Raw genomic sequence first — 14,420 nt, 5'->3', positions numbered from 1 at the left:
GGAGAGAGACACGGGTCCATGTAGATGTTGGAAAAAGACTGGAGGCTTTCTGTGAGGATCCTTTAACGTCAGGCCACCGTGAAACTGCCTCTGACGCCAGAGCTGCAAAATGATTTAAACTAATTTTTCCTTTTTGGAAACAGATAATTGCCCATTACTGAAAATGGTTTGTAGGTTAAAGGATTAGCTGAGCATCCTTAAAATAGTTTATTGAATATTGACAGTAATGAACATGTGTCCTGTAATCGATTCAAAAAGTGGTTAAATTATTTTATTATTCACATTATAAAGATAAAATACAGATGAAAAAAAATCTTATTTATGTCACAAGAAATATAAAACACAAGAAATTTACAATAACAAGTTCACAAGAGGAGAAATACACTGACTCTGGCGGTGGAGTCTGACTCAGTCTTAAGATTTATGAAGCTTGAATGTGTGAATGAACCTGAACTTGAAACTTAGTTTGCTCACACTCTGATTGGTTAATTCCACGAGATCGCTGCCTCTGGATTGGCAGAAGACTTTTTAGACTCCTCCTCCTCTCTCTTCTTCACACGTCCCCACAAAGGAGCTAATATAAGTGTTCAGTGAAACTGTGGATTGGTCCTTTGTCTGTTTGTCAGGAGTCTGGTCAGAGTTTAGTTTGATGCTTTTCACATTTGTTTTTCTCTTGTTTATGAGATTTGTTTATTTTTGTTCACTTCCTGTTGATTGTCTTGGTCACTGCTTGTCTCTGAAGTGAATAATCTGCTGCTTTGACCGTTCCTCTTCCTTTTCTCTGGATGGAGTGAAGACAACATGACCGGGGACGAAACACCCCCAATAACACTTGACCCTACAATTCCCATAATGCAACTCAACACACTCCTTTGTAAGACCCCCCTCTGAATGGTAAAAAGAAGAGGTAACAAGTTCCCCTGACCTTTGACCTTCGCAGTCTGTGAGGTGTCTTTTCTCGACACAGTCAAAGTGTGTGTTAGTGGTAATGGACTCGTCCGATCGTCCCCGTCCCAGTGACCAGGATGTCCGGCTGCCCGTTCCTCCAGATCTCCCTGACGATCCGCTCCCTCTCCTCCAGGCGTCGGGCCTTCTCCAGCTCCTCGGCCGAGGCGAACACGTTCACGCTCCTCAGAGTCCCGGTGGACTGGCTGCTGCGGTCACTCATGGGCCCCGCTGTCACTTTGGGGATCTCTGCCTCCTCGCCGCCCTCGTCTGCGATGCTCTCGTCCTCGTCCTCTTCCTCGTCCTCCTCGTCCTCCTCCTCGCTGGACTCCTTCAGCTGTCTCCTCTCGGGGGAAGGAGGGGGTTTGCGTTTGCGGCGAGTTCTGCAGGTGATGCCGGCCACCAGGAGGCAGAGCGCCATGAGCAGGCCGAAACAGACGCCCATCATGAAGTAGAGGGCGAAGCTCTCAGGGTTGGCTGCGTGGGCGAGGGAACACAACGCAATCAGCAAGAAGACAAAGTAAACAGAGCTGGAAACATTTACTTCAACTACTGAAGTGCAGATTGTAAATCTCAGCTGGGGACTGTGCCCCCCTTGGCCCCACCCCTGGATCTGCCTCTGTTTTACCTTTGATGTGAGCGTAGGTGGCCATGCTGTTAGTGAGCAGCTCCATGTCCCTCTGCACAGGCTCCATCCTGGGTCACTGTGGGTTCAGCTCTCCACCATCTCCAGCTCTTCTCACACTGAACTCCTGCAGCAGCAGCTCCTGTCACGGAACAAACACAAGTTCACACGTGCATCTGAATCTCACTTTCTTTAATAAGGAGCAAATAAGAGTCACGTCTGCAGCCACAGTTGAAGACTGAGCTCAACCGAGAACCTGGGAAAGCGCTTCTCCGAGGCTCCGCCCTCCATTCCTGTGATTTAAAGCCGTGTCAGAGGTCAGACGAGGGGGACATTGTGTTTTACAGTCGGGCCTGTGGTGAGGACAGCCGTGCGAGGCCCTCTCCGTCTGAAAGGGATGTTTATATATTTATGACATCAGGGCCTGAGGTGGCTCTTTTTTCCGGTCTCAAGGAACTGGGACCTTTTTTATTTTTCTTTCCCAGAGAAAAATGCCAAAAAAAGTTGCTTTTATTTTCATGTCCACAGGGAAAAACTCCAAAACGTATAAATTAAAGCGCCAGTTCACAAAACAGTATATTTTCGTTTCGGTTTATTTTACAATGATTTATTTTCTTTACTATTTAAATCATTAATGAACGGATGTTTGTGTCCACAGACGTTTCTAAGTGGTCACAGCTGACAAATATTATAAAACTAAAGGATGTCTTTTTCGAAAGTCATACAGAGATCATGTATAAATAAGACAAATTCAGATTTAAAAAGTCAGTGAGCATAACGAGGCCAAGCAGCAGCTGGTAAAAATTGGAAGTAGTTGTGGGACGGTGGTGAAACGGCTCCAGGAAAAGAAAAAGAAAAATAACAATTAAATGTGTGGAAAACATTTTAATGTCTGTCTGTAACAGTTTAATTGGCAGAGACGTAGTTTGTCAACGTTAAGATAAGAGAATCCTCTGGGAAAGTTATTACAGCAGCAGAGGGGAAAGTACAGATAAGAAATATTGATAGATAAAATAAAAAAATAAGTAAATATGCAATGTAAACATTAGGAAATATAAAAATGGCAATAATATGAACAATGTATACAAAGAGTGCACATATAAGATATTGAAATTTTGAAGACAGATATTGAAAATTGCACATTTTATGTAGCCTACAGAATATTTATACACATAGTTTATGATTTTTTGTTGACTTACCTTTGTTAGTATGCTAATGTTACCTCATTTACACTGATGCTTTTATTGTTTTACATCACTTCTGCACATAAAAACCAGGATCTGACATATCTGAAAAAACTGTGGTCATGACGATTTGGATGTTGAATGTTTACAAGAGGGAAACGGGTGATTACGGTAAATCTGATATGACGTGAATGTGGCATAAACACAAAGCCCAGTAGACGCTGGTGGGAATGTTTAGAACTTAAGGTCATGAAAATGCTTATACAACCAGTGGTGTCGCCCTCTGCTGGTCATTCAAGAGAATACAGGCTTCAGGCACTTACGCATTGGCTTCACTTTCTGGACCCGGAGTCTACGTCTACTTTTATAAACAGACAATGCACGGGAACCAATTAAAAGTCTCAAGGATGCATCCTCTGGGAATAATGAATGTCGAACATGCAGAACATTAGTTGCTGGGGAATTTTAATTGGGACCAAAACAATCCACACAGGCCTCATTGGAACTGCTGTATTTTTAAAATGAAGTGACCCTTTAGTGGTTAGATTGGGCGGAAGTAGTGCTGGTGGGGGGGGGGGGGGGGGGGGGGGGGGGGGGGATTGGTCTGAATCCCTGTCACAGATGGTCCCACGGTTACAGTAAAGCTTGATGTAAACATGATGACTGATATCTCCCACCCCCTCACATTCCCTGTCATTACAACAACAGTGTGCGTGGGAGCCGAATGTTTTTCTTTCTGTTGCTTTCTCCCCGGGGAGAACGAGACCATGGGCCAGCTCCATTCGCCGCCACTGGGGGGGTGAGGTCTCTCTCTCTCTCTCTCTCTCTCTCTCTCTCTCTCTCTCTCCCACCCTGATCTTTATCCTGGTGACTCCTGGCAGACCCTGAACACTCTCTTAGGCTTTTTTAAAAAAAAGAAAAGGCTAATTACGCTGGTAGTCCCTTTGGTGTCTGACTCCAGATCCACTGAATCATGGGAAGAAGCATGACTCCATCTGCGCCCTCAATTTGCTGCCCCCAGACCTTAACTACATAAGTGAGCAATTTAGTTTTCAGTGTAAAGCCAAACAATGTTTGTTTTAATTAAAGACTGCGTTTTTACACCCAGTGGTTCAGATGGTTTATCAAACTGGGACCAGTTATCACACTGCAGATATCAACATGTAATCAAGTCGGGGTTTTTTGTCTGTAATTTATAGGAATAGTTTGACGTTCCGGGAAAAACGTTTATTCTCAACCTTCATTCCTCAGATCAGTGATTTACAGGTTATATCTCATTTGTTTGAAATCAAAGTATAAAAAACAACAAGTTGCTGTTAAGAATATCTCATGAAGCAGTTTCTTCTCCTGAACGATTAACAGGAAATGGTTGATGGTGATTTTAGATCCTGCATTTCCCCAAAAGTCAAACTGGTTCTTGGTTGGTTGGTTGGTTTGGTTGGTTTGGTTGTTTGGTTGGTGGGTTGGTTTGGTTGGGTTGGTTGTTTGGTTGTTTGGTTGGTTGTTTGGTTGGTTGTTTGGTTGTTTGGTTGTTTGGTTGGTTGGTTGGGTTGGTCAGGGTTAGGGTTGCAATCAGGTATATTTCATCCCAATAAAAATCCAGATCTCGCAGATTTAATTTCTGAGGGTGACACTGGTGGAGGTGTCTGCACCTTTGAGGCTCTTCTACTTCTTTGCAATGCAGATCACAGGTATTTTTTACCGAATTGAAGTTTTGGGCACACACTCTGTTTTCCTACTTAGAGAACAACTTTACTCCAACTCCACAGATGTATTCACGACAGACACATTGTGCGGTGCACAAGTTTATCCGAGCTGGACGCGCAACACGAGTAACCGAGGGAGACAAATGTCAGTTTTATGCAGCCGCAGTCTCGGGGCAGACAGATTTAACACCTCGCATTTCCAGACAAGTCCAATAACTTCTCGACTTAACTACACACATGCAAAAGCCCCAGCGGCTGAAGCTGTTTATGTGACCCCGTAAAACACATTCCCGTTTCCAGCCTCCCACGTTTCCTGCTCAGATAATCCTATTTAAGTCAGAAGATGAAACCTGAACCCGCAGAAAATAAAGACATTATTTTACAGTAGTGAACGGTGCAGGTCTCTCACAGAGGAAGCTGCTGTCACTGGCACTTGCTGCTGCAGGGGGGGGGGGGGGGGGCTCGAGAAAGTCTTTAAACACACCAGAGAATCTTAGGTTTCCTCATTTATATTCAAAGAGTTGATGATTTTTTCTTTTGTTGCATGTTGTAGCTACTGTGGTTTTTAAAGAACACGCTGCAAGTCCCAATAAACCAGTTTATAGCTTCAGAGCAGAGTGAAGTGCGGGGGGGGGGGGGGGTCTTATTGAAAATGTGAACACGTTTGTGAAAAGGTCTGAGAGACAAATATCTTAAGATGTTAATATGAAATAACAGCTTGATTTAGATTGAAATTAAATATAATCTAACATGAGATCAGAGCATCACTCACCTCTGTGTTGCTGATGGAGCTGCTCGGCTTCACCAGCACAAAGTTTCCAGTGAGGAACAAAGACTTTATGGAGCTGGTCTCAGATCCGTCAGCCGCCTTTTCGATAAGATCCCATGTCTCAGAGGAGAGAAGCAGCGAGAGGCTGTTGGTCACTCAGGGTTAGAGACAGAATAAAGCTGCTGGAGCAGAGAGAGAGAGGGGGGGGGGGGGGGAGAGAGAGAGAGAGAGAGAGAGAGAGAGAGAGAGAGAGAGAGAGAGAGAGAGAGCAGCTCCACACTGGGATCCACTCCCTCTCATCCCTCGGAGGGAGGAGGACCAGCCTGAAACACTCTCAGACTAATGTTGAGGAGGAAGCGTTTCCTTTTCCTGAGAGATAAAATTAAACTGAGTCCAGAACAAAAAGCCACAACCACACCGGACTCCACTTTTATAGAAATCCTGTTAAAGGGGACTTGCTGGAGATTTGAGCCTTCAGGACTCAAGGGGGGGGGGGGGGGGGGGGGGGGGGGGGGGATCTCTGCCCTGCGTCTGCACCACACTGAGGTCTGTTCACTGTTAATCCAGGAGGGTGGAACAGGAAATAGCTCGTCGGCTGCCATTGGCACGGGGCAGTGGTGCAAATACAAAATTGGACTCTTTGTATTTTAATCTCAGTGTCGAGGGAGAGAAAAAGCAACAGTTTGACTTCCTGTTTACAAACCAGCAGGTGCTGTTGTTCAGTGGAAAGTAATAAAGTACATTCACTACAGTACTTTGGGGTACTTTTCTAAAGAGTATTTCAATTGAATACTTCTAGTAAACTACATTTCTAAAGCAAGTGTGGCTGGAAGTTACAAAGCACATTTACTCACTAAAACTGAGTTACTTGTATACTACTGCATACTACTACTGAAACTTTATTATCACACAGACATTAATACTCTAATGATATAATAAAACACTCCAGTTTCTTCATGACGTACTTTCAACTTTAGTTTTCAGTACATTTCGCTCAAGATTCTTACTTTTACTTAAATAACATCTTCAGTTTCATTGTAATGGAGTTTTTATCGTGTGTTGTCACAACTTTTATTTGTTTACCTCACAGCAATATTTACTTGTCCCTTTTTCTAATCAAGTTTTTACATAAAAACGTAAAGGCTCATAAAATACAATGTCCTAAAATCAAACGAGTGAATTTGAACCGTTTATCGTTTGTTATTTAACAGGATTAAGTAGAAATCACAGGACAGATTACCATGAAACTAGTGGAGGGATGCAGTGTTGGTCCGGAAAGAAACCATACAACTTTGGTTCCTTTCTTTAACAATACAAGATATTACATTATTATTATTTATCTCTGATTCTACTATTTAATAGGGACCATTTTCCTGCAGATCAGTTACTTTATTCTGCTGCTACTTCCGTACTTTTTCCTTCAGTGCAGGACTTTTTTAAATTGCTAGCTGTAGTAAACGATGTGACTCCCTCTCTGACCACTGGTGGAGTCTGTGACACCAAACCAGTCTGTGCTGTGCATTGTAAGAGGATTGTTTATGCGGTCGAGTGTCTGTAAAGTGCTATTCTGAGTTCATCTCGTGTTGATGTGGCGCTCGCTGGTGTTTTTAGCAAACCAGTAAGCAGTCATTATGTGGGCTGTTGTCATTCGGACGCTCTCAACGCTGGTTTGGAGAAAAAAAAAACATGTCCCTAAAAACACACGGAGGCCAAAACAATGATCCAACTGCCAAGGGGAAATTCCTGCGTCTGTACTCCTCTCAATTTAACGCAGCGTTTCACTCAGTTTTAAATGATCCAGCCGCCCAGTGGACGCCCATCAGTGCAGGGTTTATCTGCACCAGCTGCCTCCGCTCGTGTTGTGTCAGGCCTGTCCTCTTCCTGACACAGCGAAGGAATAACATGCCCCTTTTGCAAATTCCTCAAATTCCCAATCGTATTTGTGCATCGGGAGAACACTGGGGCGGCAGTTTTCCAAGCGAAACACTCTCTTCCTTTCACCGGCTCTGCTGGTTCCCATTGGCCCAACCTGTCCGGCCACAGGTCACAGGAGAGAGTGACAGCTCAGTGCAGCAGACATGTTTGTGTGGGGGGGGGCGGGGGGGGAGGCTGTGGTAAACGTGACAGCTTGTTTTTCCCTCCACAGCAACGGTAGTGTTATATTATTTAATGATAGTGACGAGTGTTTTCCTGCATGTGGGCAGTTGTTAAGTTTATTTTCACAAACAGAGGAGCATTGTTCTGCCGGACAGGATGACTCAACAGCAAATACACACTGAGCCACACCCGCACTCACTGTTAATTGTTATATGTTCCATTTAAATTTGATACAGCAGCCGTGTGCTATAATGTGAATGGTTGTTTGTCTCCATGTCGAGCCTGTGATACGCTGGCGACCTGTCCACAGTAAAACATGTCTGATTGATAATTGATAGAAGTTGTTGTGTCTTTAGTTTTTGACAGTAAATATATTTATTTAGTTTTTCATCAGCTACAATATTTTTTTTCATTTTAATAATGATTTCACCCAAGACAACAACAAAGATCGATTGATTGATTGATGAGCATCTTTATTTATAATTTCAAAACAACTGTCTGTAGGTAAATGACCAATTAGACGCAATTACCAAAAGAAAAAAACAACACAAAGTTCAACTCAAACTGTACATTGTCATTTGATCAGGGTTTGAACTTAAGACTTTTAAATATAACATAACACCTGTTTCACTGTCATCCTCTTTAGTATCTTATCACTTTTTTGTCCTTCCTGGCTGTATCTAGCCTAAAGAAGATTCCTTATGAGAAATATAACTTAACTTAACCTGACCTGCACCTGGATAAGCAGCATGACATTAATATAAACACACGTTAGGAGCAGTTTTACCATAATGGGGTTTGTTCTCTTTGTCAGATTGTTTCATTTTAAGGCTCTAAGGGACCTGAGGAGGTGAACAAATCCCCAATTTCACAACAAAACATCAGAAGAAGTCAGAAAAAACCACACATTTCTAGTGTAAATAACCCGACCTAGAGTGATGTGTGGACTCAAATCTGAAAACACAAAGAACCACTTGTAACCTCCACGTCTCTCTGCTCTTAACCCTGCAGAGGTTTGGTCTATTTCTTTTTCTTGGCAAACTCCTTCCTGCCTCCTCCATCACCAGCAAAGTTGCGCACCCTGTGGATCTTGGTCAGCTGACTCTGGATCGTCTTCATGATGTCCACGTGGTCCGGGATGTGAACGTAGCGGACGTTCCTGCCCGTGACGAACAGGTCCTGCAGCTGTGTGAGTTGACCGCGCCGGTCCCGGTACAACACCTCCTCCAGTCGCACGTTCATGTAGGCGTCCACGTTCACCACGCGTCCCCGCGCCGTGCTCTCGTTCCTCATGTCCACGGTGGTCACCTCCCCCTGGAGACCCTGCAGCAGGACCACCATGCTGTTCTCTGCGATGGCACGCTCACGAATCGAGTTGACGACCTCGATTGGGCCTGCGCGCGACGGCGGGGATTCATCTTCCTCTGGCTCCATGAGATGAAGATGAAGATGATGATGTCCAGACGTCAGGGAAACCTGCAGGACAACAGGAAGTCAGCTTAGACCATGTGATTCACCTCCAGAGGAGACCAGGAATAATAATGATAACAACAACAGAAGTATAGAGCTGATGGAAACTGTATTTTAACATTTTAAACAACTCCAACAATGTAAATGTCAGCACACAGAACATTTCTATAGTTACTATGTGTTAATTTTTAATGTTATATTGTTATTTCTTTTTTTGCTGATGAGTGAAGGTGTTTTGCAGCACACACTAAAATAGCATTCCCTAAAATTAAAGAAATACAAGGTTAATAATAAAATTCAGCACTGGTTTGTATTATTAATATTCTTATTAAATAGAGGACACATCTGTCCTATATGTCTAAGGTTTGAACAATATCTGATGGAAGCTGTTATTAAATAATGTTAATAATACCACAAAGCATTGGTTTGGAGTCAGTGGGTCACATATAAAATATGATTTATTTACATTATTAATATTCTTAATAAATAGAGGATCCCTGTTGATGTGGTGTTTTTGGTAGTTTAGAGAGGATTGTGATTTGTGAATATGAGCTTTATAAATAAATGTTGATTGATTGATTGATTGATTGGCTGATTGATTGATTGATTGATTGATTGATTGATTGAGGACCCATCTGTCCTATATGTATAAAGTGTAAACAATGTCTGATGGAAGCTTTTAAAAACAAACTGGAATCTCCGTTTAAAGTCCTGTGGTCCAGGGGGAAATGTGTCTGATGAGCCCCCCCCCCCAATACTTAAACTGACGGAATCAAACCTGTGCACCTCCGCCTGTGTCTGCTGGAGTTAGCTCCGCCGTTAGCTTCTCTGTTAGCTGTTAGCAGCGGCTTCATGGAGCTTCCGGAAGGTAAATATCAATCTGTTCCGCTCACGTGTTTCTGTGAATCGCTCACCTGCGTCACTTAACGCGCTGTTTCGTGCGCAAATCCAGCGTCAGGAGACAAAACTGCGCAAAGTTTTCCACACGTTGGTATTTCCGCGTTTAGCGCCGCCGTCACCGAGGAAACGGCAGCGTGATGACGTCGTACCCTGCGTCACTTGTTACGCACACACACACACACACACACACACACACACACACACACAAAACAACAGCGCCCTCTGCAGGCTGCTCCAGAAAACAACCAGATACACACAACGAGCAGTTTATTTTTACCATTTCTTTCAATTAAATGATAATAACAACAATAAAAACAACAACAAAAATATGAATACAGTTTTATATTTTATTTAAAACATTTCTTAATGAATCAATCTATTCATTACCACTGTATATGAATCTGCCACATATTTATACTTTAAGTTAAAGGCCCTGAGTCTCTTAATGATTAAATCATCGCTAACTCTGTTAACACTATTGCATATTTTGTGGAAAAACGACAACAAACAATCATAAAAATATAAATATATGCTTTATGGGAAACACACAATTATAATAAATAAACAAATATATGAATATGTCTAACAATAAAAGTGTGTGTTAAACCACAGTGTGTAGACTAAACTAACAAATACATATTTTACAGATTAAACACGAGCTCCCGGATCTCAGTGATATTGATATTAGCACAAAATGCGATTGTAGCCGAGATGCATTGAGTTGGCATCAGTCATTTAGGCCGTGAAGTCAAAATAATGAATCTCATTCAAACGTCATCAGTGACACCAGTGACAGAGATCAACCAGTGACGGTTCATCTCAGAGGTCATCCATCATGGCCAGCAGGTCGTCTCCTTTGCTACAGCCGAGGGTCTCAGGCTGTTCTGGTTCTGTGAACTGTCCGGCGATGAGAGCCAGCTCAGAGGCAGCCTGTTCGTCCTGAACCCCCAAAAAACAGATATAACTCATCAGATCAGTCATCAGACATTAATTAGTGAAGTGACTGTTTCATATATGTTTTATTAGGCTTTTAAAAAGTTATCTGCAAGACAGTAGATAACTAAAATCATTCTGCAGCGTTATATCACCTTCATCGCTTGAATATTGATGACTCCAAACATGGACTCCTCAGCTCCACTGATATCCCCCCTGTTAACCCAGAATAAAAAACATTTTTGTGGGAATTAAAATCAACTGCATGAGAATGAGCAAAGACGAAGACTCACGCCTCCTCCTCCTCTTCGTCTGTAGGGAACAGGTTGATCCTGAAGCCAGTCTCAGCTCTGGGCTTGTTCTCAGCCTTCACGCTGCCCATCAGACGAGCCAGCAGGTTCAGCTCCTCCTTGGCCAGCAGGTTGGGAGTGTTGTTTGTCTGCAGCGTGATGTGCAGGACGGTTAGAAGAGAACAGAAAGAAAACGCTAAACCTAAAAGTGTTCTGGATATAATGCAACAATCGAAAGCCAAATAAACACAAGAGGAAATTAATAAATGTCTGCACATCACTACCTTGACAGAGGGAGCCTTGGATGTGTGTGTTTCCTCTGGATGGTTCACCGTGTACCTGTGAATCCATCAAACACGTGATGTGGTTTAGTTCATACGTGTGCTGTTGCATGTGTTAAAGGATGCACACGCTACATACATGTTCCTGCCCAGTCTGACGACTCTGTCCCCGTGCAGCTCGAAACATCCCTCTCTGATGGCGCTGGTGTAACTTCCTCCAGTTGGGAACTCGCCTCGTCTCACTTCTCGGCCCTTAGTGTCGAACGTCCTGCAGAAACAAGAGGACGATGACACTCTGGAATATGGAGATATTTCTTATGGTCGGTAAAAGACTAAATACAAGAACTTTTATGATTAAGTCAGCTGGTCAGTGGAGCCTTCAAGTCCTCTCAGAGAAATCGACTGTGCTCTGTAAGTTGTGCTGGATGCTCCTATTACTGTTTCATCCTCGGAAACTTGAGTAAAAAGACTTTGTGCTATATCCAACACATCAATATTCACATGTATAAGAGTCTGACATTGATTGTTAGATTTTGTCTGCCCACCTCATTAACCCGGGGACATCTATCCCATGAGGCACCGGACCTGAGGTCGACAGGGCAAAGCGTCCGTTGGGATTCTGGGCTTTATTCTTTAGGAAAAGTGACACCTGAGAGGAAAAGATAATAATAAAGTGCTGATTGGGGATAAAAGAAGTTGTTATATTTATATTTCACTGTAATGGGCTGATGAGGTAATGACAGGGGACTCACGCGAACATGCATGTCTTGAAAGAATATGAGCAGAGTTTGTCTGAGAAGCTGGAATTCACCTTCTGGTAATGAAGAGTAAACCTGCACCGAGAAGAATAAAAACCGGTTACACAGGGTGCATTCACACTAACATGTCGCTGTAGGTTAAGCAAAGTTGTAAATTATATAACGACTGACAGCTGAATTCCACTAAGGTGCTTTGGTTCAGGTTTCTGCTATTTTTCATTCTGGCTGTCACACATGTCAGGTTATACTTAAACTAAACATTTTGTCAGTGACACCTGCTGTTTTCCTACAATAACATCTGCTGTGAACAGAAAGGCCCATTGGCATTTGGAATCCAGACGATATGTCAAGCTAGTTGTACAGACTCTGTAAACTACAAGTACACTGGAGGGTAATAAAAGACAGCGGCACCTCAATTATCTTCCTATGTGTCTCGTCCACTTGGTTCACGACCACCGGAGTATCTTTCACAAACTCCCTGATGGTGTCTATGTGGTTGTACGAGATGAGCAGCAAGTCTTTTGGCCGTGGACAGAGGAAGACTTGGTGTTTGAACGCCATAACCATCAGCTCGTAAAGCTGCAGGAGGGAATGAAAAAGGACAAAGAGACAACATTTGGTGCACCAATGAAAATGCAGCACTGCAAGGATTTGAACAGTATCTAGAATCAGGGGTGTGTAGAGTTCAGAGCAGCATTCAAGTCAGAATTAAGTCATAAAAGTGAGGTTTTGAGTCTGACCTAAACTTTAAAATCGTATAAAAACACTCAAAACATACACATATTGTTGAAAAATTTAATTATTGCACCGCTTAACGACACGATTTTCAGAGAATTGAAAGACTTGTGACAACTTGACTCAAGACTTGAGACTTAAGGGAAACTTTAACTTGGATTTTGCCTCAGAAAGTCCCAGAACAGCCCTGATCTGGGTTCCAGTACATACCCTGTCCATGCTGGCGGGGTTCAACCTCATGATGGAGGCGTGTGCTAAGCGAGTCAGCACAGTTTTCAGTGTCCTGTGAGAATACAGCTGCTGAGGTTTGAGAAGTTCATCGATGAATGCTTTACTAAACAGGGTTCCCACGATGTCATTCAGAACTTCGAACAGGAGAAGGGACAGAAAAGGAAAGTGGTTATTCTGGGTCATATTAACTATTGGAGCTTATATTTTATTGTAAATTTTGAATATTGCTGTAGATTGTGGCCTGTCAAAAGAGATCATAAAGTCTCTATAACTTTTTAGGCTGATTAAATGCTAATTAAATGGATACTGCTTTGTGACTTCTTCTACTCTATATTGATTTAGCTAGGTTTGTTGTTCCTCACCGATTATTGAATCTATGAATTAAGTTACTCATTTATGTGAAATGCATAAACACCATGGTAACAGCACAGCTTGTATTTAACTGTGTAATTCCAGGTGCTAACAAAATGCCAGTTCCTGCTGAAGATGGAGCTTTGTTGATCCGGCCTTGTCAAACATCCTTTCCTCTAACTTCCTTAACTCACTTTACATTCCCTCCTTTAAGTTGCTGCAGTTTGGGCGACATACAATGTTAGAAAATCTGTCTTCTTTCCTCTAAAATGCCCATTTTTTCTTTTCCTTGTCCCCTTATCGTCTTGTTTTCTTACACTAGTACCCTGTATGCATACATCATAATTATACTGTAATATAAAGGTTGTACCGAGACTATTTCTACACTTCACAACCAACAACTAAAAGTAGAAACCACAGCGGCACAGCCAGCTGAACAAACAACAATATACTGATGTGCGGTATCTCTACCTCTTCTTCTGTCATTTTCTGACCACACTCCTGCAAGAGAAGAAACAAGAGGCATTTGGGGTGTTGTGCAATGGAAATGTGAGATTCACATGCTCGGTTTATGAGCTAACATCTGACTGCTACAGCTTGTCAGGGGGAGGGATGAGTGGGAGCGAAACACGTACACATGTACCAAGCCTGTCAGGCCTCTATCTACCTCTACCTTTCTCTGAATTGTCATCAGACGTGTTGGGCGCTCGCAGGCGTTGGTCCAGTATGTAAATCATCTCACCACCGAGATTAATGAAAACCAGGGGGAGAGTTCTCACAGACATCTTGCAAAGACAAAGACGGGATTAGCTCCGGGGCAAAAAAAACCGGTGCAGACGTGGGTGTCAAAAGCACTCTCGCTATTTATCATTATCTGGTTGTTCCTGTTGTGAAATACCACTTGTAACAAAGCTGCACATGTAAACGTCTTATCTGATCGTGGTTCTGCAGATAACCTTTCGCCCTAAGATGCAACAGGTGGTGAGGAAGAGGATCAGCAGAGGCCAGATACGAGAGCTTATTGGAGGATAAGGATGGCGTCACAGCACGGATCAACCAACCACAGAGAGGAAAGAGGCACAGTGAGTATTTAGTGAGTATGTGGAAAAAGAAAACAAACCCAATTAGCCTCTTTTATAGCGCAA

The 14,420-nt window shown here is 42.9% G+C and overlaps 3 protein-coding genes across 7 annotated transcripts; all 3 read right to left on the bottom strand.

Annotated features, from left to right (window-relative positions):
* Positions 1-256: 256 nt before the first annotated feature.
* eva1bb (eva-1 homolog Bb (C. elegans)) lies at positions 257-5,542 on the bottom strand. 2 transcript variants are annotated; one of them, XM_034599796.1, is made up of 3 exons: positions 5,236-5,542; positions 1,574-1,714; positions 257-1,422 (listed from the first exon to the last, which is right to left on the bottom strand). In XM_034599796.1, exons 2-3 carry the CDS (start codon positions 1,638-1,640, stop codon positions 980-982), a joined length of 510 nt encoding a protein of 169 aa, XP_034455687.1. In that variant the 5' UTR covers positions 1,641-1,714; positions 5,236-5,542; the 3' UTR covers positions 257-979. The 2 variants fall into 2 exon arrangements, with proteins under 2 accessions (XP_034455687.1, XP_034455686.1); XM_034599795.1 differs by having other exon boundaries at positions 1,574-1,712; positions 5,233-5,479.
* Positions 5,543-8,103: 2,561 nt separating this feature from the next.
* Positions 8,104-9,841, bottom strand: lsm10 (LSM10, U7 small nuclear RNA associated). Of its 4 annotated transcripts, none has more exons than XM_034600617.1 (3): positions 9,711-9,841; positions 8,259-8,802; positions 8,104-8,227 (listed from the first exon to the last, which is right to left on the bottom strand). In XM_034600617.1, the coding sequence occupies exon 2, from the start codon at positions 8,758-8,760 to the stop codon at positions 8,347-8,349; it is 414 nt and encodes a 137-aa protein (XP_034456508.1). In that variant the 5' UTR covers positions 8,761-8,802; positions 9,711-9,841; the 3' UTR covers positions 8,104-8,227; positions 8,259-8,346. The 4 variants fall into 4 exon arrangements, with proteins under 4 accessions (XP_034456508.1, XP_034456509.1, XP_034456511.1 ...); XM_034600618.1 differs by having other exon boundaries at positions 8,259-8,843; positions 9,711-9,829; XM_034600620.1 differs by having other exon boundaries at positions 9,575-9,822.
* Positions 9,842-10,390: 549 nt separating this feature from the next.
* On the bottom strand, positions 10,391-14,123 carry oscp1a (organic solute carrier partner 1a). Its single transcript, XM_034600621.1, has 11 exons — positions 13,943-14,123; positions 13,747-13,776; positions 12,904-13,058; positions 12,370-12,537; positions 11,953-12,033; positions 11,746-11,849; positions 11,340-11,468; positions 11,204-11,258; positions 10,923-11,068; positions 10,785-10,845; positions 10,391-10,635 (listed from the first exon to the last, which is right to left on the bottom strand). Exons 1-11 carry the CDS (start codon positions 14,058-14,060, stop codon positions 10,516-10,518), a joined length of 1,167 nt encoding a protein of 388 aa, XP_034456512.1. The 5' UTR covers positions 14,061-14,123; the 3' UTR covers positions 10,391-10,515.
* Positions 14,124-14,420: the final 297 nt, after the last annotated feature.

Source organism: Hippoglossus hippoglossus, chromosome 11 (assembly GCF_009819705.1).
Source record: "Hippoglossus hippoglossus isolate fHipHip1 chromosome 11, fHipHip1.pri, whole genome shotgun sequence".
NCBI classification, from domain to species: domain Eukaryota; kingdom Metazoa; phylum Chordata; class Actinopteri; order Pleuronectiformes; family Pleuronectidae; genus Hippoglossus; species Hippoglossus hippoglossus.
The sequence above is the reverse complement of the archived record's forward strand: the minus strand, read 5'-3'. Positions and strand labels throughout refer to the sequence as shown.